We start from the raw sequence: 23575 nt of genomic DNA on the forward strand, positions 1-23575 counted from the left end.
GCGTGTTGGACCCAACCACGACCACGACCGGGACAGCCACAGAGCTTGTCCTCGTCGCCGCCCACGATGAGCAGGCGAGACTCACGCCTTTCCCTTAATGTCCGTCAGAACGATGCTCTCAGTGAATTTGAAAATTGTATGTCATTCATGTCGCCCTGGGTCCGACTGACGTCTGTGGCATTCAGTTAAGAAGAAATTCCTGCTTGCCAATAAGCACATCACCAAGTATGTTGCTCTGTCAAGTTTAACCTAATTCAGAAACATCTCACTGTATGATACCAGACTTAATTCGACTCTCAGCGTCCGTATCGAAGAGCTTAACGCTCAAATATCCACCCTATACGTCGAGAACCTCCGATTACGAGCATCCGAGATTGCGCTCGCGGCACAACTGAAGAAAGAGCAGGAAAAGTCGAGGAAAATAATGGCTGATGCTGATGCTGCGGTGAGTGTTTCATACCCCGAAGACCCACCTGCCGTCGCTGAGATTCAGCTAGACTGCTAATTTGGTCAAACATCTGACTTTTTTGCGGCAGTCATTTGGTATTGCTCCCGGGGTAGCTTCTCCCGCCAAAGAAGCCAGACCAGCAACTAGAGCTCGTCGACCGTTCGTAGATCCCAATGCGTCGCCACAAATGCCCAAGCTTTCGCGTGCGCCCAACGTACCAGGCATATACGAAGACGAAGAATTTACCTCTTCTCCGGAAGGAGATGAAGAGGAGGCAGAACATATACCTAGTCCTACTATTCGGCGAAAAACCAAGTCAAGACTTGCAGCATCCCGCCTGCCATTACCTGCCCGGGTTTCCTCGCCTCCGCCACTACCAACGCCACCGCAAGCTCCTGCAGAGGAACGAGGGTCGTCAAGCAAGAGGAAAACAGGGAGGAGGGAGAGCGGGCTTCTAAATGTAAGTACGGATGGTGGTGATGGGATAACTCCGCCGAGAGCTGCTAGTCCCGCCTTCGGGTCTCCTGCTCGTAGGGAGGCTGGTTTAGCTGAGGACGACGAGGAACGAGAAGCTGTCAGGAAATCGAGACTACCACCGGCTCAGGATGATGATTTGGACTACATACCACCAACAAAGAAAGAGAGGGAGAAAAAGATGAAGCAGATTGAACGAGAGCTACCATCAGAAGAGGGTGAGGCCACTACTTCCTCACGAGTGCAGGAGAGGAAACGACGAAGACACGAGGACCACTCGGGCCTCAAGGATGTCACAAACTCACCGAGAAGCCGTGCTATGTTACCACCGTTAGATACTAATGCATCAGGTACGGCGCACGTTTGGGCAACGCGCAATGCGGATGCATGCGATCGTATCTTCTCTGACTGATCGATTCGCAGATCGGGATCGACAGCACACGCCTGATACGGATGGAACAACGCCAATATCCGCAGTCACCTCGTTGGCAACAACCCGGAGCTTTTTGTCTACGCCAGCCACCACCCCTCCTCCAACGATATCTCAGATCTCGCAGTTACCGACACCTCGAACATCTTCTAGTCCAGTCCCTCCGCCATGTGCTTCTACTTCTGAAGAAGCCCCTGTGGGAGGGCGCGAACGTCGTACACGGAAAAGTGTCAACTACGCTGAGCCCAAGCTCAACACGTGAGCCCCATCCCTTGCATGATTTCGTTATGACTGACGGTTCAACCACTAGGAAAATGCGGAAACCTGATGGTCCACCGATGCAGCCTACAGCTGCTCTAGGGCTGAAGAAGAGATCGTCCACAACTAGTGTTCAAAATGATGATCCTGAGCGCAGACCGTCCTCAGAAGGCTCTTCACAGTCTAAGACTTCAATCCCTGTTGCTCGTTCTTCGTCCGGCACGACGAGTTCGTCATCCTCAGCTACCACAAATACTGCTGTGAAAAGGAAGAAGTCACGCCCTCACGTCGAAGTAGACGACGACGAAAGCGAAGGCGCCCAAGCTGATGCCGAATACGGAAACATCAATGGTTGGGTCAACGTTGAGGGGCGTCGACGGAGTGCACATCATAGTGCCGTCCGTCGTGCACTTGAAGCTGATGACGGCAGACGGCATAGCCTGGCCGTGTGATTTGGTTCTGGCTGGTGCGGTATACCCTTGGTTCTATTCATGGCACCCTTCCGCGTAGGATTATTCTAAGTATACTATTGATCATGACGATATGAAACACTCTGAAGTACAAACGAGCAGGCATGCCCACTATCATACAAATACCACATATTTTTCTGTAATTCTACGTTCCTGAGGATTGAGAAGATTTAGGTTTCGTGGACAGTGATTGAATCAGCAGGGTAACATTTACAAAGATACATTGCATAGGGTCAATCGCAACCCTTTGTTGTTTAGTGACAGTTACGATTCATATAACCACAACTATGTTTGTTTGACACGTCTCAATTTTCACAAACTTACACCTCAGCCGACTCACATGAGCTACCAGGAACTCGTGTCAAGTAAAGACAGCTCAGAAATATGCCTATAAACAATCATTAACGTGACAGGGCATATTTATGACGGGTACAGTACTCACGGCAGCGTTGGGAGGGCTCGCGGCGCCGCCAAGACTGAACAAGGAAAAAGACACTGATTTAAGCGATACAATTCCATACAGAAGGGAAACCGGCTGACATGTTCAAAGGCCAAGATGTGAAAAAGAACGTGTAGCGACTCGTCTCCTGGCACAGTTCTGAGAGAGCCTCAAGATCAAAGAATTCGCCTGTTTGGCAGAAATAAGAATTGGATTTTGACGCATAAGATTGTTATGAGGTACAGACCAATAGGCATTCCATAAAGGCTTGCATCCGCATTCATTGTCAGGGGTGAAAATATTTTGGGAAGGGCCGAAACTTACCCAAGAATTGTCTGCAAGACCGCAAGAATTCAGCGATAATGCTAATGGCTGAGACTTAGACTAACCTGATGGAGCTGCGTTCCCTTTGGCGTGGGCCAGCGCTATCACGCAATTAACTGGTCAGACTTACGATGACACCCGCGGGGTACACACCTCCAAAGATGGCTGATCAGATGCGATAGCAGCAAAGTGATTATTCCTGCAGGCACAATCAGGCCATCATTTGGTAACATCTGAGAATAACATACCAGAGGAAGCGCTTCATATCTTCACTTTGTTCTATTCCAGCGCTAATGATATTTTGCTTCGCTAAGCAAAAGGGGCGTCAGGATACGGATGGGGTTGCATACAATGTTTCCTTTTCTGAGCCGCCTCTCAAATCGGCCTTTGCTTCATTAGTGCTCGCGTAGTATCTTTGAGTAAACCCGACGCGCAGGAGGAGGATGTCGCCTTGTCGGAACTCAACCCCTTGCTTCTTCGCGATAGCCTCTAGTTCGGCAACAGTAATTGGATGACTCGTCCAGGGATCGTACGGTAAGGCCTCGCCATTGGCCGTGTAGTACCTTACCACATCCAGGAGAACGCCGCGGCCGCATATGCCATGATTAGCCCAGTCTAGAGGCAATACTCAGTCACAGTATACGGGGTAGCGGCTTGTAGACTTACTGTGCATCCCAAGTTTGACTTTCGAATAATCGATCTCACTCGGATCATGCAATTCCATTTCGCCTTCAGAGAGGGTTTCCGCGGGAGTGCTAACAAGGTCCGCGGTGAGTGCTATCGAAACTCTCAATGTACGAAATCAATATACTTGTTGTAGAACACATTGTGTTCGGTTAACCCATAGTGCTTCAAACCGTCCCACTGGGAACCTGATTGTGTGTTCTGCAAATTTAGTTAAGTGAAGTGCCATCCGTCAGACGGGCTTAAAGGGCACATACGATATGGATAATGTCATCACGGACAGGTATGGTGGGGCCGTACTTCCCGAAGGTAGTAATGGATGGAATCTTACGCCCGAAAACGGGCTGACAAGCGAAGATCAATGAACACTGAATGAAAACGCGGCGATCACAGATCCGCTTACCCTCGAGGGGAAGTGAATTGGCCTGGTTAGTAGTATTGTAAGGCACTAAACATTTCAGTCTTTACGCGGGAGCCATATTGCTCGCACCAATTCAATGAAACTGTGCGCCCTAGACTATCGTTGACAACAAAACACATTATTGGTTATCATTCATTTTGTCTCTTTTGAGATAAACGCACCGAATCTCCTCCTGAGCAGCTCGTGCTACTACCTCGGGAGTGAGCAGGTTAATCGTGCCTAGCTCATCATCCTTGCCCCATACGTCCCACGCGCATCCCTTGAAATCATGAAAACTTGGCAGTTCATCGAATGTCGGGAGCACTCCGACTATCCGCAGACTCAGCATTAGCGATCACCTCATCTCTCTCCACCCTTCTGAGAGAACATACGTTTCAAACGAGATGCCATGACTGTTACCGCGTGATTGGAGAAGTATCTACACATCGGTAAGTATATATACCCCTCATTTACGCGTGGAGTAATGAGGTTCCCTTATCGTCGTACCTTGTCACACCTGGACCAGCAGACGTATCAGAGGTGCAATTTATACTGATGAGAACAGGAAGAATATAAATACACGTCACGGGAACAACGTAGTACAGACCCGAGATAGGATGCTCATGGTAATCCTATCCCCTGATGAATGGATGAATTAACGCTTCCTTGGGAGTGATCCGCCTTGCTGGATCAAGTGCCATGCACTTGTCCAACAGATCGATGAATGAGGTGAGCAACTTCATCTCGTCGTCCTTCATCTTGACTGATGCAGGTGGCATGAGACGGGCTCGGAGGTCACGACTAGGTTTGGAGATGTGAACTTTGCGGACAACATTCTGGTAGAACAATCAGCTGACACGGAAGATTATTGATAAGAGATCACATTGACTCACGGCACCGGTGACACGGTCCGTCTCTACGCTTTCGAACCCGCCCATTTCATCGAAATACATTTCTCCGAACTTCGCCTTTTTGATCATTTTAGTGTTGAACCTTCCCTTGAGTTCCATCATGAGTAGAAGCATTTGATTGTTCGACCGGCCAGGGAAAAGGATTTTCCCCGTGTATAGTTCATACAGCGTGCACCCAATGGACCAGATATCGAGCGCTGGATCATACGGGACTCCGAGGACTAAATAAAATGACGTTAGTTTTTAACTTCGACAGTAGTATAAGCAACGTACTAATCTCAGGTGCGCGATAAAATCGACTAACAAGATAGGGGGTGATGTCATTTTCTGACGCGTCCGATGCTGAGCCTAAGTCGCATAGCTTCAATAACGTCTTCTGTTCATTAACCTGAATTTGTCGTTAGTGAATCGACAGCTGCCAGAGCTAAATTGAATTTCACCAATATGTTGTCAGGCTTGATGTCCGCATGCATGATGTTGACTTTCTTGAGAAGACTCAATGCAAGGAAAAGTTGGTGTGCATAAGCTCTGACGGCCTTGATATTCAGACCGACATCCTTTCCAAAGCGCTTCACAACATCCCGAAGGTTCATGCTAGAGGAATTTTTGTCAAATACCCAGGAGTGGAATTAAACAACCTCCAACCTCATGGACTCAAACACGAGACAAAGGTGTCCGCGGTGTTCAAAAGTTCTCTCTAGCCTGACGATGTGCTTCTTGTCTTCTGGGTCAGCCTGCTTTAGCTTGTTCAATATCTGCACTTCCTTCAGACCGGCACGATGCCTAGTGTTGCTTGAGCATTCTCAGAAGTATCACATGGAGAAAGTGTACGAACATAGATTCCTGACTCCTGATGATTTTGATGGCCACCTCTTTGTTGATTTCTGCATCTTGAAGAACGCGTGCCCGGACAACATTGGCAAACATTCCCTTTCCAAGCGAAGAGAAGACCTGGTATCGACCACCATCAAGTTGCTCACCAAGGATAACTTGGTAATAGCCCTCATGATCTGAGGCAGAGTCTAATGTCGTCGTGATAAGGGCGGGTGCTGCTTTTTTCTGCATACAGGGTCAGACATCGTTGACGGACAACATAGTAAGGGCATACAACGACTTTCTTGACTTTCTTTCGCTTCTTCTCGGTTACAGCTGCTGCGAACATGTCATCGACATCGTCTTCTTCTTCCTCTTCCTCCTCCTCTTCCTCCTCAATAGTTTCTACATTCATGGGTTCGTCTTTAAGGACTCGCCTTTGTTCGTCCTCTCGGCGATCTAGGCTGGGATCATAATCTGCAGCAGATATCTGATCCGGTGCACCATCTTGCATCTTCGCACGGACATCTTCATCGTCCTCGTCCTTAGCAAGTTCAAAGATACTGTCATCCGGTTGTGGAGATGCAGAGTCTCGTTTGCCTGCATGATATAATACATCAATCCACGCGAGACGTTTTTTTGGAGAGAAGCTTACTTATTGAATCATGCCTCGCTTTGGAGATGTCGGCTGTTGAACTTGCGGAAGTATCGACAGCACTGTGGGGCTGAGGTGTATCAGACACAGATGCAACAGGTTGCGGTTGGACCGCACTACTAGGCCCAGGGCTGGGGCTGACGCTCTTATTAGCACTGGCTATCCCGGAGTGTCTGGCTAAAATGGCTTGACGCCTTGCACGACGAGCGGCTCGAGCAGCTGCCTCTGCAGCGGCCGTGTCGATCTCGAGATCAAGTTCCGGATCAGGTTGTGGAGGAAGCAGTAGGTTGTGCCGGCTTCTGAATATGAGTAGCCTCTGATGGAGCTCGTGTGGATGGAGTCAGAGATGCTGCACGGGCGCTGCGCGCAGGAGAAATTCTTGACAGAAGAAAACAATGTGAAAGGGTATTCATACACTTGGATGCGTTGATACTCACTCGCCTTCTTCTTTGTCCGAGTAGTCTTTAGCTTGATGAGAATGTCCATTGGATGGTGCAGGTGAACGGCGATTCCGAGGTGGAGTTCGACGACGATGTTCATCTTTTCGATCGTCTTCTCTACGGCGATGTTCTCTGTCGCGATCACGGTCTCGTTCACGGTCACGATCCCGATCACGGCCGTCGCGTCTGTCTTTGTCTCTGTCCCAGTCTCGAGAATGGTCGCTAGGCCTCCTTGGGTCTTCTCTGGACCGTCCAGGCTCCCGCTTATCGATACTGTCTCGTCTGCTACTGTTAGATTTGCTACGCTTATCTGTGGGAGACTTTAGGTGTACATCCCGCCAGTCTCTAGGTTCGTCTCTGTGTCTCTTGTGCGAGTGGGATTCGGCTGCGTGACCCTCCCAAGACCGCTTTGATCCTGCGGATGCGTTAGTCATCTTCTTCGAAAGTAATTGGGTTTACGGGACACCGCACGATCAACAAGAAAACGTTGGGAAGGATGTGAAAGTGAGACAGAAAAAGGAACGAGCTTGTCGTCGTGCTTGCTGTCGAGGAATGTGGAGAGCAACAAACAGCCAATCAGGCACTCCGGATCCAGTAACTCCGGATGGTCCGTGCGCATAGCATCAATTGATTAGTGTGATAAGTGATATATAGACAACGTTGATTAATATTAATTCCCTCTCCTCTCTCGCAATCTAGCAATATTTGCCTTGGTGCCTGGAGAAGGGAAGGGACGAGCTTGGGCCGCGTGGCGTGTGACTCGAACTGCAGATGATCTGGTGGTCACCTTGTTTGAGGTACTCGGAAGACGAGTACGGAAGCCAGCAGCTGCCATCCTATTGAGCCGTTGTCCACTAGTACTATGTTGGAGACTCTTATGGGTCGCTGCATCATCAGAGTCGGAAGGATCTTCAGATGAGGAGTCCACTGTGAATTCTTGTTGTCCGGGAGAAGGCTCGTTAGATTGTTCAACGTCGATCATCAAGAGACTACTCCTTTCTTTCAGAAAGTAGTCTTCCACGTCCTGCTGCTCTTGCAATGTCTCGGTCTCCGGGCGGCGATTTGGAATCTGTGGTCCTCGCCTCGATGGCTCGCCCTGCTCGGCTGAATGCCCTTCATTTTCAGCCAATTCTAGCCCCCACTTCGCTCGAGACGGTCCAGAAACAGCTCGACTTTCCAACTCGACACCCTCATAAATGTGAGCTTGAGAGTCACCGCCTTCGACTACATTCCGTTCGGCATCTTCCTCAGGAAGCTCTTCCAGCTCCAGCTCTCTCGCTTTCCCCTTCGCCGAAACTACTCTCCGGCGCTTCGATGCCGGCGTAGGTTGTGGAGGCAGGTCAACTGATTGCGATCTTGCCCGAGTGTGGCGATATGGCGCGTCAGAAGCGGCCACAGCAGGTTGATGACTGCGAGATTTGCTCGACGTCCGTACACGTTTAACTTGTGAGTGACTTTCAGTGCCGGCAGCAGGGGTGCGCACTTCGGCAGCGAGGCTCTGTTCTCGCTGAGCTCGCCCACGGCGTGAAGGTGGCCTTCGCGCAGCTCGTAGGGGTCGTGCAACTGAAATAGCCTGTGAACTCATCGACGTCGCTTGAACAGCTATAGCAGTAGCTCGAGCATTTGGGGCCCGTCTTGATCGTACGTCAATGGGTGAATTGACTAAGGTTTGCTGCGTAGCCAGTGGTTCATCGGATTGACCTCCTGTAACGTCATGCTCAGGTGATCGCGGAACTGGTAACACATCGAATCTGCCCAGAATAAATAGAGCGAAATAACTAGTCAAACAGTCGTGATACATCACACAAAAATAAACTTACTGGGGTATTTGATCGATATCGAAACTAATCGCACCATCTAGCGCCCCCCGCGCGAAAGGCTCATCATTTCTTTCTTCCGGTGATCCTCCATCGGTCTCATTCGAAATTCGACCAGGACTGCCATGACCACTTCTCCGCCGTCCCTTCTCTAGAGGTCCTGGTGGTGTAGCCGGACTTGCCACACGCTGTCGCTTCTGAGGCGACTCCTCTTGGAAACTTGCACGCTGAGACGTATCAGGATCATCGCGACGCCGCCTACGCAATTGAACCTGTGCAGGACCGGGTTCATCATCGGAAATGTTGTCTTGAACCTGGTTGCGGGCTTGTAGAACGCCGTCGGGCACCCGGTGATCCAAGTCATCAGGTCCAGCGCCACCCTCTGCTTGTTGTTCTAGTTCCCGATCGCTCTCCTCCTCCTCTTCCTCCCGCTGTGCACTCCTTCCGCGTCTATAGCGACGCGAGCGCGGATCGTTACCGAAACCATGGGACACATTCTTAAGGTGCGCCGCATACCCTGCAATTATAGGATCAAAACGCACGCGATTCTTCCTGTAGCGCTCGCGCCAGGATTGCCACGTGTGCCTTTTCGCCCACGCTCTATATTCCGGCTCATCAGCCTTGGAAGAGTATTCTTGTGAATTAATACGCATATGCTCATGATTTAATCACGTACCAGCTGCTGTGTCAACTGCTCGTACACCAAATTCCCAGTGCGTCCCCCATCAGAAGGATCAGGATATACAGTCGCAATGTAAAACGCGAGATTTGCATCATCTTCTGCTGTAAAGGGTACGCGCCTGATGGGTGCATTAGCAAACGAGACGTAGGAGTGGACGGGAAATGTCATACGTGCGCCCAACCGAAGCACCGGGCATACCCTTCCTTGGCGGAGGGTGATGTTCATATTTTCCAGCTGTAATACATCGACGGATAAAATCCCTACGCTCAATATAGACGCGCTGCTGCCAGAGGACATTTGAGCGGTAGTAGCGCCGGCGGATATGCTCAATGTCGGCTTCTTCATCGACCAAAATCACGTTGGCTTGTTGCTCATCGTCACATACATCACCTCCATATCTCTACAAGAAACGAATTAGATCAGCAATTGGAGGCTTCCACATTAAACAAGATAAGTTGGTCGCATACCGTGATCTCCTGTTCGAGTATATCGCGTCCTTCCCTGACACTCTGATGAAAAAAGAAGGCCACAGGATATCTGTCTTTCACAAATATGACATCTTCAGTGTTGGCTGTAGCAGACCGGCTTCGTCGCGCAGCATCCGCGGAAGGCATGATGGTAGAAAGGATTCAAAGGAAGCAAAGCATTACCCGAAAGTGCATAAATCAACAAGCTGAGCTCGAAATTCGTAACCCCGCATTGTGGTTAGGGTTATAACCTAACCTATACCTAACCCTGCTGCCGTGACCGACGGTGGTCATAGGCTCGTGACCAGCCTGGCGTATACTACCACGGATACTCGAGTGGTCACCATCTCAAATTGACGCATAGTCAGACTGGTTACGAGTCTACTATCGAGTGGCGTTCGAACTTGTTGCTTTGTCTTTTTCATCACCAGTATGGTCTGACGTCGTCTGTGGTGGACAAACATGATCACTGCTCACCGCGGCAAACTTGTGGTGATATATGCTCATTTTCCATGTGGTGGATCACCGTTATTCACATACATGCTGTCTCACGCTCCACCAACTGTGGATTTTCAATGTAACGACTTGACAAACTAAATGTCAACTAAGATAGACAAAGTACACGAGTACCCCACCCCTCCGTTAGCCTTAGGTTGGCTTTCGATGCTCCACCACCCCAAACCCCCGTACGGGGTGCGAGCCAATGGTCCTCAATTACACCAACGCCAGAAAAACCAATAGAACGCCGTAGTATATAGCATGTAATGTCTACATCGGGCTTTGCCCTAAGAAGACATTAAATAGGATTTTTTTTTTAAAAAAAAAAAAAAGTACACGAGTATCCAACGTATATAGGGCATACAAAAAATCACTGTAAGGAAAAGTAAAAAAGACGTATGGTATCAAAGGACAGCCTTCTCGGGCTGGTCCTTACATTCAGGCCACGCCGTGCCATGAGCGACACAGCTCAAGTCCAGCTGCAAGGCATTGTTGGGTATCACCAACGCGTTGTCTCGGGCATACGTCGCCGGGTGGAGAGTGGGTGGGATCCAGAGGAGAAGCCGTCCTTCGGGACCTACAACCCATCCCTCCTCAGTTGGGCCTGAAGGGGCTGGGGCGTTTGAACCTTGAAGAAAGGAGGAGGCGGAATGAAGGGCATGATTTGGGTTGGATGAGAAACATATTGCAGGTGCTTCGAAGGTTTGGTCCTGGTTAAGAAAATCCTCTAGATCCCACACCCGAATGGAATTGTCGTCTGAACCAGACACGATGTATTTTCCATCAGGCGAGATTGAAACGGAATAAACAGGTCCAGTGTGTCCTCGGAAAGGGGCACCGACTGCCTCACCAGTCCCTATATCCCACACCCGGATCGTGTTGTCATCTGAGCCAGACACGAGGTGTTTCCCATCCGGCGAGATTACAACGGAGTTAACACTCTCAGTATGCCCTTGGAGAGGAACACCCAATGCCTTGCCCGTCATCATATCCCACATTTGAATTGTCTTGTCGTCTGAACCAGACACTATGCGATTTCCGTCTGGCGAGATTGCGATGGAGTAAACAAAATCAGAGTGCTGGAGGGGGGCAACCATTGCCGTGCTCGTTCCCATATCCCACACCTGAATTGTCTTGTCATCCGAACCAGATACTATATGATTTCCGTCCGGCGAGATTGCGACAGACTGAACACAATCAGTGTGCCCTGAGAGAGGGGCATCCAGTGCTTTTCCCGTACCCATATCCCACACCTGAATCGTCTTGTCATCCGAACCGGACACTATGTGATTTCCATCCGGCGAGATTGCGAGAGCACGAACAGCGTCAGAATGTCCTTTGAGAGGGTCACCCAACGCCTTTCCCATCTCCATATCCCACACCTGAATTGTGGTGTCATCTGAGCCAGACACTATGCGATTTCCATCCGGCGAAATTGCGACGGCCCGAACCCAGTCAGTGTGTCCTTGCAGAGGGACACCCTGTGCCTCGCCAGTCTTCATGTCCCACACCCGGACGGTCTGGTCACCTGAGCCAGACACGATGCGATAGTCCATTCGGCGAGATTGCAACAGAGTTAACGGAGCCAACGTGGCCTTGGAGAGCGGCACTCAATGCCTCGCTCGTAGTAGTGTTAACATCCCACACCCGAATCGTCGTGTCATACGAACCAGACACTATGCGGTTTCCATCCGGTGAGATTGCAACAGACACCACGGTGTCAGTGTGGCCCTGGAGAGGGGGTCCTAATGTCTTGCCAGTCTTCGTATCCCACACTCGGATTGTCTGGTCAAATGAACTAGACACGATGTGATTTCCATCCGACGAGATTGTGACCGATAGAACAGGGCCAGTGTGACCCTGGAGAGGGGCAACTAATGCCTCGCCAGTTTTCAGATCCCACACCCGGATCGTGTTGTCTTCCGAACCAGACACGATGTATTTTCCATCACTTGAGATTGCAACAGACTCTACCCCGTCAGTGTGCCCTTGAAGAGGGGCACCCAATGCCTCGCCACTCGCCACATCCCACACCCGGACAGTCGTATCGGATGAACCAGACACGATGAATTTACCATCCTGTGACATAGCAACAGACCAAACGCCGTCAGTGTGCCCTTGAAGAGGGGAACCTATTGCCTCGCCACTCTTCACATCCCACACCCGGATCGTGTTATCATCTGAGCCAGACACGAGGCGTTTCCCATCCGGCGAGATTGCAACAGAGTTAACACTCTCAGTATGGCCTTGGAGAGGAGCACCCAATGCCTTGCCGGTCCTCGTATCCCACACCCGGACTGTCTTATCATCTGAACCTGACACAATGCGATGTCCATCCGGCGAGAATACGAGAGAATTAACGCATTCAGTGTGACCTTCGAGAGGGGCGCCAGATACCTCGCCAGTTTCCATATCCCACAGCTGGATCGTTCCGTCTTCTAGACCACACGCGATACGTTTCCCGTCTTGCGACATTGCAAGTGAGTAAACCTCGGAACGCAGGTGGAGTATCTTTTCCATCTGAGGCCACTTTACAACGTGGCCAGCAGCGATGCGGGGGATGCGAGGAAATTTTTCGGCGAGCTGTTTGGATACTATCGACTGTGTTGGAGAAAACGGCAGAGCAGACAAATATAAGTGTGGAGTGCTGTGTAAAATGATGGCCCCAAAAGTTCGAACGAAGCGCTGGATGTCCCTGGCAGCGTCACTGATATGCGTATATTCGTTATGGCCCTATGAGCACCCCACCACTTGTAAGAATCCATTGAGCTTAAGAATGAGTTCGAGCCACGCACCGTAACCCAACTTGCGATGGACGAGAGGGTCCCTACCGAACCGCTGAGGCTTTTCATAAGAGACAGTGCTTCCAACCACCAAAGGAGGCGCTCTCCGTCAAAAAAAGCTTCAAATCCCTTAGCGAGCGATGGTTCGAAGGATGTAGCTGCTACATGAGTCCCCCAGAAACGACATGCATACGATAGCTCAGCCGGAATCGACTGTTTCACTCGTTTCTCCAAGTCAGAGACAGCAGAATTGGGTAAGTAAGAACTCTCTAAGGAGCAAATGTTGAAGCGAAGTTCGCACTCCATGACCCGAAGCGAGGCAAAAGCAAGGTCGCTTTGTACTGATGACACATCAACGAAGAAGTCACAGCTGCGTGATTTGTCTGTGAGAAAGTCGTAGAATGATGTGTGGAGGGGACGTATGGGAGTCTGAGGATCCGTGGTACCGGTGACGAGCGAGCCTAGGGACCTAATGACATCTTCCACATCGTAACGGTCATCGGCGCGTGGAAAATTAAGTCGCATTGCAGTTAACGCAGCCATGGAAAGTGGTTCTGACGATGCAAGGATTTGCCCCATCACAGAGTAAAACATGGGCATAGCTTCCCCGCGTCCCTTCTCGGGCATGCTGTCTGCTAATATGCGCACATACATATCATCTAACAGATGCGTTCCTTTTGCAGATGTTGTAGCAACCACGGCTTCGAAACGGCTCATAGGATTCCGCCGCACCGTGTTGGTCCCCTGGATGTATTCGCAGGCAAGACGAGCCCATTCAAATAGGCCGTCAGCCTTTCGAGCAAGCGTCTTGAAATGTCCGTCATCAAATGGATTGCGTGGGCTTTCTTTAAGCTTGGTGGAGATGTAGAGCTGGATATCAAGTTCCGTGGACTCGACCGGAATGTCATCCATGGAAATACGACGAACATACGACACGTTGTGCAGGGCATCCTCGATATCTTCGAGTGGACGGGAAGTGATGATGATACGGAAGTTTGCAGGAAGTTGGGATGGTTGGGAGGAAGAAGCGTTCGGATTGCCAGAAAGCAGACGGAGAATGCGTTCCCGGGATTTTGAGTCACCACTCTCATCCAACGCATCAATGACTATGAGGACGGGTGCAGTGATGGCTTTCGAGGCCTCGCTGATTGGTTTTACTATTAACTCTTGCCACTGTCTGGAGATGTCTATGGTGTGCCTAAGCTCGTTACGATCATGAACCGCACGTGCCAAAGCTCGCCGCATGGTCGGATAGCAATCAGCCAAGTCGCGTGCGATTGTAGTGAAAATCTTCTCGTAGCGACGGTCCGCTCCATGCGTGCGATCGAAGCAGAAACAGGCTCCCAGACCACCTTGCTCGTTAGACCAATTGGCTATTGTGTGAGCAATAGCCGATTTCCCCTTTCCTGCAGTCCCAGACAACCATAAGACGCGTTGCACGTCCTCCCCCGTGCTAAAGATCCAGGACTTGATCTCGGACAGAATGACTTCCCGAGTGCCTGGGAGACAACGCCTAGATGTATCAAAACCGGCACCATCCGAATACGCCATGCCATTGAAATCCAGATCCTCGCCTAGGCCGCGCGTCGTCGAACATCAGCATAACTTCAGAGTGAATCTGAAGTCAATTCTCACCGGCACGATGAAGGATGATCACAGCATCACGAGTCGCTTGATCTCGGAATTGCTGCATGAGACCGTCGAGAGCCACACTGTAGCTCTGAATCGTGGAATCTGTTTCATCGATGACATGCTTTCCAAGTCTTATCCCTATGCAAAGAGACAACATTGAGTCTCAGGGGACGAAGTGGTGTGATCAACTCACAGGCGCTCTTCGTCTCAGAATAATGGGCGATAAAATCAGCACAATCCAACGTCTGCTGAGCTATCATCCCATATACCGCTAGCATGGATTCAATCTTAGCTAATTCTTCCTTTTCCGTAATGAAAGTATAGACTTGAGAAATCTTCGAGAGCAGACGGGAAATAGCGACATCACGGTCTGCCTGATCGAGAATCATCTGTCAACGAGACCTTGTTAACCTGTGAAGGCGACGATATTGAAAGAAGCCCACCTTGGATGCGCAAGTGAAGATACTCAAAGCTACTTTCGCATACGGATGGAGCTACGCACGAAGGTAAGCCACATACAAAACAGAGAGAGAAACACGTACATCTGCAAGCCCGCTAACAACAGAGTTGAACACTTTTAAGGGGCCAATAAGTGGGGAAAGTGTGTCTATCGCATCGGAAACAGATTGTAGGTCGTTGGTTGCTGTATAAGTACTTTGGACAATTCCCGAGACGTGCCCGATGCCTGCAAGACCTTTGGTAGCATCAGCGATTCTTTCGTTCACAATTGTTGGATCTAATTGTTCGACCTAATAATGAAACTTAGTACATTATCGAAAGAGATAGATAAAGATGATCCGAACGGCGATGATCAAACTAACCTTCGCAACGCTCAAATTGGAAGACTGGTCAGGATTTTGTACGGGGGCGGGAGTGGTGAGTGGTGAAGGAACCTGCGGCTGTTAGATCACATACAAAATATGCCAAGAGTTAGACATACTTGGCTCGTTTGAGGATGCAAGATATCCCGTGCGCTGGCACTTACAGCTGCAGGTTCAGGGTTAACGGTACGCCTAACGCTGCGAGCCGAACGACTCTTGAAAATTCTACCCCACAACTCGCGAATTAACCCAGAAGATCGTCTACGAGATTCAGTCGGCGAAGATGAAAGAGAGGACGGCTGAAACTACATGTTTAGAAATAACGATTAGTTGTAAAGGCGATAGTCCATACATTACTTTGACTAGCTTTTCTCGCAACCCTCTCAGGCCGCGCCAAATGAGGGTCTGAACGACTTTTTTTCAGCCACCCCCAGCGCTTTTTCCTAGGAGGATTATCTTGATTCATCGAGGTTTGAAAAAACGGCCGAGTTATGAGTCTGGGCCGGTATTCAGTCTGACAAGGTGCAACGAGGACTGAAAGGGTGGTGGATGGCACGTACAATATATAGGCGGCTGTCGTATGGGCAGTGTGCAACAGCGAACATGCATTTGGAAGTATTTGATTGTCGTAAGCATGATGTACCGGACTTCAAATCTGGAAGACCGAAGCGAAGAGTCCTCCGGAGTCCGGAGTGATCAGGCAAATGTCCGTATCAGACTCTCACTCTTATACCATTGAATTTGTTATTCGCACTCACCTCATTCACTCAACTATGCATAGTGTTTACATATCGTTCACGATGTGTTTCATCTGTATATCACGTTAATCCTTCATTCAGCTCGGCCGTCTCATTCTGCCAAACCCAGATCGCTCTTGCGCGTCAATGGGAAGGTCCCCATTACACTGGCGGGGACACTCCGAAGGAAGTGTTTATCAAAGTACCTCAGGCTTCATAGGAAAGCAGAGGCAAAGCTTCATGACCGTCGACTCAAACACTCTCACGCATCTCAGTCGCAATACACTAGACGGCCACCATCCACGCTCAATAAGTGTGCCAGATCATGTGTGAAATCCCTCAATCGTGCTGATTTGAACTGCCAAGTACTTGATGTCAAGGTTGTCTCCGTCTGATTTCTACTCGTGTTATTGCTACAGGTATTTTCTTGACGAAGCGACGAGGCTGGATATACATAGCGTATGACGCGAACTTCGATAATTCTTGTATGTATGAAAGTTCTGTCGTCAACGGCTATCGACGTGTCAAACAAAATCAAGAGGTGAAGTAGTGCTTATTAATCGTAATGCGAGATGTCCATGGTCGTAATGAAACATACAATGGCTATAAGCCAGGGTACCAAAAAGCTGCAGATTTATGACCTAGAGGTCATCATTGTCGGTTGTCTGGCCGAGATCAATCTCCACCTCCGACTCCGTGTAGAAACTGGGGAAGATAGATACAACGTCCTCCAGATACCAGAAGCAATCGCGGGGATGCTTGCTGACGCGTGGAGTACCTTGATCAATAGAAGTGATGGAATTCTCCACATCTTCGCAGCGAGCCATTTGTACCCATGTGCCGCACAAGCCAAGGCCGACATGTAAACAATCTACGGACGATGGGTTGATGAGTATGGTCAGGTCGTCGCGGCAGGGGTTGTATGCATCAGAAGGGGATTGGGCATCAGACACATCAATGATGTCCGCGAACGGGTCCTTGATAACGGGTCCGCGACTGGAAGACGTGATGATAGGTCTTACGATATCAAGAAGTTCGTCTGTTGAGGTGCGAACCCAAGGTTCCAACACGACACGAGCGAAGCGACTTCCTAGCTCCTGCTCAATTGCGGCGGAGGGAGTATCCGGAATTGAGTTGGTAGCTTCTGGCAGCATTATTTCTTTCACTTTGCGCGTAGAGAACTCGACAACACCAGCAGTATGCGTCAAAGGTAATTGAGTTGGGCCGAGGAAGGTAAGCAGTGAGTCAACTTTGACATCAGTCCACGATACCGTAGTGTTCTGCCCTGCAGTAATAGCTGCAGCCCAAGGGTCATCCACTGGAGCAGGGGAAACATTCACGCCATCATCAACGCCGAAGGTGTCATCCAAAACCTCCTTCGCCATCAACGAGTCAAGGACAACATCTGAGGATACGATTTCAGCGTGATCAGCTTTGAGCGCCTCCTCAAATGTGCCAACCGCCGATGAAGCGGGCGTATCAGTGCTAGTGCAACCATCCTCGGAGTCAAGAGTGGTGGATATGTACATGCTGAGGCTTCCTTTGTATCCCCAGCACTCCTTGCACGCAGCATCGAACATGCCTGGTAAAACTCGTGCAACCCTAGCCGTCAAAGGAAGTTCCCTGAGAGCGAGCTCGGTGACAGCTACTGCACGGTTTAAGTTTTCGGTGTGAGTCTCGAATCCAACAAAAACCTCGTTGCGCTGCATGAAGCGAAGGAAAAAGTGGAGTACTGTGGGTGCAATGAAAAGATTGCGTTCCGACCTGCGTGACTCATGAATGCCAGACAACAGGTAAGGAAGTAGACAAACTTGCCAGATCAAACCTTTATCTCGCATGTATGAAGACATGAAAACCTTGATAGACTTTTCCATGTCTTCAAGGAAAGTTTCAAGTAAACGAGCCATGATATCCACTTCCCCTTCATTTGGCTCTAGCTGTTTGCCCGGATGGGCGATCTGTTCCAGTGGATCTTGAATGATATTGACGTTTACTTGTTTGGCTTTTGGAGTATCATCGTTATCCGAATCGTCACCGCCCCCTTCACAAGTCATGTCTGTATTGCCCTTAGATTTCTTGGCTTTGCGGTAGATCGGCAAGCTAGACAGAAGGCCAATGTACAGACGGAACTGCAGAAATCAATCAGAACACTCAAACAACACTGAAAATTCTGTACATGATCCCATAATGTTCTAACTCCGGAAGATATCGGCGGCCAAGTACGACCAATCCGGAAATCATCCGCAGCTTGGTGAACCCGATCGATGAGGCTTTTTTGCCTGGATGTTCGAAAATTAGTTGTTTCACATGTGAACAAAGAGAAGACAAGTACAGCTCTGTTGGTTCGCTCGTGGTACGCGAATTTTCACCCTCTTCCCATTCCTCCCACCAAGGCACAATTCTTCCTGTGGCATCCGCGCTCTGTCCCGCATTTCTGCGCCGTTTTCTGTCTTTATTTCTCTGAACGACCTCTTCCTCGGAGAGAACCTTCACCGTAGGCAAGCCACCAAAAGCATCAACTTCGATTTCTTCTCCAGTCTCTGTTTTAAGGCGTTTGTAGCCGTACGGCGTGAAATCTTTGAAAGGAATTATGGTGACACCGTGCGGTACTGCCGGAAACGGAGGAAAAGTTGGAGGTAGGCCTTTAGGACCTGACGACTTGCCGAAAGACACAGATTGTTTCTTGGACTCTGGGTTGATCGCCATAGTGAGAGTCTTGGTTCAAGAACAAAGGCCTTTGTTGCATTTGGTATTTACATGGATTTTTTGATTTATACTGTTCCGCGGCCTGAAGAGTGCGACTAAGCAGTAATACGATTTCAAACTCAGCGAATGCTGTAGTTCATATTACATAATAATAGATGAACGCTTCGCCGCAATACCTGCGTCGGACATGCATATCCAGTGGCAGGCACTGTCAGACGGTTATCATAACATTGTACCTAGCACTGTGGGGGTGGGTATTTTCGTTAGCGCTTACTTATCATATGGTCATAGTTAAAGCGCTGGCGTTGCTCTGTGCTCCAGTTGCCTCGAAGTCCCGAAATTGAAATTGTGGGGCAATCAGCGGTGAGTCACTCCATCTTTTGATGCCTCCAAGTCCTTAGGAGGGTTCTAGACTACCTACAGGAGTAACGGTACGTAAAACTAGAGCCAACCACAAGCGCCAAATCCACTGGTGATATGACTTTTCGGCTATCCTTGGCGAAAAAACGATCCACTCCAGACCACTTTCTCTTGCCCAGAGCATGCCATACACTACACCTCCGACACAGTCACACGTGATCGACCCTTCTGTGGAAGCAAAGCTACCACAACGGTTCGGAAAAATGTTGTTGGACAATCTCTTCACGTGGGCATCATTGATTGGCCTGCCAACCCCAATGACCGGCCCGCAGTGATGGTGGGGTCTAGGAGAATCGAGATGACAAAGACGGGACTATATACATCGTAAGAAGCTTACTTGGTGAAAATAAAAGTTCAGCGTTGACGGATTCCCAAGCAGTCCGGAGAAGTTTCAAGGCATTCGCGGCGAGTGGTATGAGTGGCAAATTCATGAGTGTCGAGCGCAAGTGAGTGTCTATGTTCATATGCGGCATGCGAACATTGGTTGATTACTGATCAATTGCAAATGAATAGCTCGTGCCATTAAAGGTTGCTCGCTCACAGACATACATTGCCACTTTTGTCACCACGTTCACGCAGGCACTGTTCAGACGCAAGGAGTCTGCTGCGCTTCTTATACCACCAGAGGCTGTACATATCTTGGATGATATTGTTGTCACTTTTATTTACTTCGAGAATCGGTGGCGAGAGAGAGAGCAAGCAAGATCTCGGTCGTGGGACCCAGGTTATTCTGCTGGTGCAGCTCTCTAATGGACCTTGTACTGATTAGATATTGTATATTTCTTATTGGCATCTAGTTGTACGTGACTATCAACCTGGGTGGGATACGGCTCTACTTTACAATGGGCCGCGTAGATCTTGCAATGAAAGCGTCGATCTTATCTATTGTTGGACGGTCCGTTGGAGAAACTGACAAGCAATGCTGGACGAATTCCACATGTCCCTCATGCATCTCCGTCCCGCAACGAACTGGACTCACGCCATTGTGTCGTGCAGAAACTACGCGCAGAACATCGTCCAGCCACCAGTATGGTAACTTTCCAGAGAGCACCTAAGAGGCATCAGCTGATGAAGTAAGAGTAATACATCAACTTAGCATACATGAAGCATGATGCATCCGAAAGAATAGATATCGATGCAATATCTTGACTCGTTATCGAGCTCTTGATCATCGTTGCTGATCATTTCCGGGGCCGTCCAGCGCAAAGCACCACAATGATAGGACTGAAAGAGTTCGCCACACATGGATACGACTGAAGACAGACCATAGTCCGCGAGACGGACGGTATGGCGATTATCAATGAGAACATTGTCCTGCTTCAGCTGTTAGTGGACTCCAACGGAATGACTTAGAATAGACTGACGCTACTGAGATTGCCGTGGATTATCTCATTGCTATGAACTGTTGATGAAGTCGATGAAGTTTATTTTATTGGAGGGATATCTCTGCACTTACGAAAGCGGAGCCCAGCTGCGACATTAAATAGCTGGATGCGAGTTGAGAAGTAAGAAACGCTTTTATTTTACGAGCTGAGAAACGCACAAGCGAGAATTTCGCAGCGCTTGTGAGAGTTTGATCCATGGCGCTTAGATAGCTGGTCAAGGATCCATTCTCCATCCAAGGCGAGACCAAACAGGGGAGGCTAGAACCAAACCCAGTAGTAGTACCGTAGACAGGCAATATATTTTCGTGCCGGAGAGACATCCAGCTTTGCACTTTCGCCATGATGATCTGATGTCTAAGGATTAGCATTGAAACGTTTTTCGGGATTGCTGAGGCTGACTTTGTGGGCCTCCTTAATGCTCCCTTCGTTGTCATCTCGTACCTTGATGGACTTGACAGCAACCTGGGAAAATATCAGTACTACAAAAAATATAAATATAAATTTACTTGATTACCTTCTCCTTTTTGAACGCCTTCTTCTGCAAGATGCACTGAAAAGTATTCCCAAGGCCCCCCGGAGCTACGGCAAAGTCTTCCACTATTTTCAGCGAACAGGCCTCAATAATAGCGCTAGGTTTTGAAAGGATACTGTAAGTCGTGCATGTGTAGGGGACACTGACAGAAAACCCACAAATGGCCGGTAGTTTCTTGTTCGATGTTTGCGCCTCGTGTTTTAATCTGTTTCGAATATTTTATTCGTGTTTTGCATTATGGAGTACATAATACAATCCTTACCGACTGTGCGTTGTTACGGCGGAAAACATTTAAACTAAACTTGCGCGCAGAGCCTTGCCCTTTGTCAGGAATATCAGGTATAAAGCTGGACGACGTGGATGCTATGTGTTGATTTGCAGCAATAATGGGACTTGTCCCGGAACCATGTGTCAGATGAGATGTGTTGACCGTAGTCTGAATGACCAGGAGTAAGCATTTCCTTAGGAACTTGGACACAGAATACATACTTTGTACCCGAAAGATATAGCTTCATTTCGATTGGCGAATTTGGTCGTTTGATTCACAGCCGACAATTTTTGATCTCCAGAATTGCGTTAGCTGACTGTTGAGGACACACTTTAATAAATACCTTCCGACTGTAATTCTGCTTCAAGAAACTTCAGAATGTCACGTGTGGACGGTCGAGCATCAGGTTGTAAGAAACATCGTTGTATTAGTCGCCAGTGTTCATCTAAAACCGGACTATGGGTAGGCCTCTGTTGTGTATGTCCATCTGTCACTTTGATAATGATAAATCTCCAATGTTTGACATCAGCCCAGGGCTCATTTCCCGAAAGGACCTATGATGATAAATTGTGGATATCAGCACTTCGAACAGTTACACACACATTGAAGTCACACTTTAAGCGCGAGACAGCCAAATGAGTAGACATCACTTCGAATGTCTGGTTGGATAGATGTGTCAGAGTCCGTCAAAATCAGAAGCTCGGGAGCGCTGTAGCGAATTGCTCCTGGTTGGGCACAAGACCGTTCAACATATGAGAAGCCCGTGATATCCCCAAGCATGGACGACAAGCCAAAGTCTGTGAGGACGGCCCTTTTGTCGTTATTCAGGAGCACGTTGTTCTGCGAGTGTGAGATGATGAGATACTGACAAATCTCCAAGATGACCCATCTTACCGGGGTTAAGTCACCGTGAACCATTGGGATACCATGCACTGCGCCAAACGTGCGTATGAATATATATATGAGCAAGATTCAGACTGAGGTATCGAATACACACAATAATGGAGACCAGATGTAACATCTTGAAGCTAATTATCAAACCATCAGTAAAATAGGTGTGTGCGTTATCAAGCAGAAAAGCTCACTAGGTGGAGGCGATCAAACACAGTAATACCCTTGTGTTGCTGGAGATAAGCTGCCAGTGAGCCATTTTCGCACCAAGGCGAGACCATAGATATAGAAGGGCTAAAATTTCGGGCAATGCCTAATAGTGGCAAGATATTTATATGGACAAGTATCTTCCACATTTCAAGTTCACGTCGCAGTGCCTTTGAATCCGATGAGTGAATAAGTCGGCAATGTGACGTTGCAAATTACCTTTTCGTGTGATGCACTGACCTCTCCAGATTGAAACCTGATCGCTTTGACTGCAACCTGGAAATATCTGAGATGTATGCTGGTTGTCAATGTGAGCAATCGTACCACATCCTGCGTTGCACCAGTTTGTAGCGCGCATCGCCAGATATCACCAAATCCTCCTCCAGCTGAACAAAAAGGACTGGTACGTGTGATACGATCTGTGAGGTCGACAAGATCGCTTGTCGACTGCTTGGACATGTACATTACTAGTGTGGGGGATTTGATGAGTATGGGGGTTGAAAGGTCCAGTGTCAAGATACACACCAAACCTGGTTCTATAATTCCCGTAAGGCAGTTTGAAAATAGATGTTACACACCTCGTGTTCACTGGATTACGAATCTCGAAGGGAGCTATACCTGGTGTTGCCTCAGCGTTCTCGATGTTTATGGTTTCACAGACCTGCCTTGCTAGCCGTCTGTGTTGGTACGCCCCACTTTGATTTCAGACGGGGATCTGCCATTGCCCACTAACAGAGAGTGTGAAAAACGGAGGGGAAATCCAATCCACTGGCCAGAAAGATGTCTATAGGTTTGGTAAGGGATGACATAACTTGAGTTTAGAATTGGCTAGCAGAGTTGCGTAGATGCTATGCTATAGGGATCTCATTTAATACTAGCCAGTAGGCTCGTGACATACTGTTACGGATGCTCGAGTGGGTAGCCATACAAGTCTTCAGCTGAACATCTCAAAAAGCGCGCGTAGGCAGACTCGGACTGGTTAC

General features: G+C 48.9%; 7 protein-coding genes across 7 annotated transcripts; 2 read left to right on the top strand and 5 right to left on the bottom strand.

Moving 5' to 3' along the window:
* Positions 1-66: 66 nt before the first annotated feature.
* On the top strand, positions 67-2062 carry DFJ58DRAFT_716293 (uncharacterized protein; the record flags this gene model as incomplete). The annotated part of the gene is made up of 6 exons (XM_041384208.1): positions 67-159; positions 191-225; positions 283-445; positions 498-1272; positions 1346-1610; positions 1663-2062. The coding sequence occupies 6 exons, from the start codon at positions 67-69 to the stop codon at positions 2060-2062; spliced, it is 1731 nt and encodes a 576-aa protein (XP_041244043.1).
* A 198-nt stretch (positions 2063-2260) lies between these two features.
* On the bottom strand, positions 2261-4678 carry DFJ58DRAFT_375296 (uncharacterized protein). Its single transcript, XM_041380098.1, has 16 exons — positions 4320-4678; positions 4110-4257; positions 4018-4044; positions 3931-3952; positions 3785-3871; positions 3655-3728; positions 3510-3598; positions 3194-3458; positions 3092-3133; positions 2997-3042; positions 2909-2944; positions 2844-2854; positions 2767-2786; positions 2621-2708; positions 2523-2556; positions 2261-2468 (listed from the first exon to the last, which is right to left on the bottom strand). Exons 1-16 carry the CDS (start codon positions 4372-4374, stop codon positions 2457-2459), a joined length of 1056 nt encoding a protein of 351 aa, XP_041244044.1. The 5' UTR covers positions 4375-4678; the 3' UTR covers positions 2261-2456.
* DFJ58DRAFT_660232 (kinase-like domain-containing protein) lies at positions 4560-7180 on the bottom strand (the record flags this gene model as incomplete). The annotated part of the gene is made up of 9 exons (XM_041382138.1): positions 4560-4763; positions 4821-5059; positions 5112-5226; positions 5279-5432; positions 5484-5621; positions 5674-5897; positions 5947-6251; positions 6307-6620; positions 6744-7180. 9 exons carry the CDS (start codon positions 7178-7180, stop codon positions 4560-4562), a joined length of 2130 nt encoding a protein of 709 aa, XP_041244045.1.
* A 174-nt stretch (positions 7181-7354) lies between these two features.
* On the bottom strand, positions 7355-9867 carry DFJ58DRAFT_683805 (uncharacterized protein). Its single transcript, XM_041383264.1, has 5 exons — positions 9713-9867; positions 9416-9645; positions 9240-9363; positions 8567-9183; positions 7355-8497 (listed from the first exon to the last, which is right to left on the bottom strand). Exons 1-5 carry the CDS (start codon positions 9857-9859, stop codon positions 7417-7419), a joined length of 2199 nt encoding a protein of 732 aa, XP_041244046.1. The 5' UTR covers positions 9860-9867; the 3' UTR covers positions 7355-7416.
* A 6682-nt stretch (positions 9868-16549) lies between these two features.
* Positions 16550-19091, bottom strand: DFJ58DRAFT_787490 (uncharacterized protein). Its single transcript, XM_041390107.1, has 4 exons — positions 18516-19091; positions 18360-18462; positions 17999-18312; positions 16550-17947 (listed from the first exon to the last, which is right to left on the bottom strand). The coding sequence occupies exons 1-4, from the start codon at positions 18887-18889 to the stop codon at positions 16825-16827; spliced, it is 1914 nt and encodes a 637-aa protein (XP_041244047.1). The 5' UTR covers positions 18890-19091; the 3' UTR covers positions 16550-16824.
* On the top strand, positions 19070-20195 carry DFJ58DRAFT_787493 (uncharacterized protein). The gene is made up of 4 exons (XM_041390108.1): positions 19070-19139; positions 19410-19633; positions 19689-19755; positions 19823-20195. The coding sequence occupies exons 1-4, from the start codon at positions 19077-19079 to the stop codon at positions 20057-20059; spliced, it is 591 nt and encodes a 196-aa protein (XP_041244048.1). The 5' UTR covers positions 19070-19076; the 3' UTR covers positions 20060-20195.
* Positions 20142-23375, bottom strand: DFJ58DRAFT_745622 (kinase-like domain-containing protein; the record flags this gene model as incomplete). The annotated part of the gene is made up of 18 exons (XM_041387406.1): positions 23118-23375; positions 22917-23059; positions 22812-22868; positions 22580-22762; positions 22492-22522; positions 22389-22426; positions 22110-22334; positions 21838-22048; positions 21716-21789; positions 21489-21662; positions 21385-21431; positions 21209-21323; positions 21094-21156; positions 20853-21041; positions 20766-20796; positions 20674-20711; positions 20411-20623; positions 20142-20360 (listed from the first exon to the last, which is right to left on the bottom strand). Exons 2-18 carry the CDS (start codon positions 23055-23057, stop codon positions 20142-20144), a joined length of 2049 nt encoding a protein of 682 aa, XP_041244049.1. The 5' UTR covers positions 23058-23059; positions 23118-23375.
* Between the last annotated feature and the right edge of the window lie 200 nt (positions 23376-23575).

This window comes from Suillus subalutaceus, assembly GCF_016647625.1.
Source record: "Suillus subalutaceus strain FC151 chromosome Unknown DFJ58scaffold_51, whole genome shotgun sequence".
Classification (NCBI taxonomy): Eukaryota; Fungi; Basidiomycota; class Agaricomycetes; order Boletales; family Suillaceae; genus Suillus; species Suillus subalutaceus.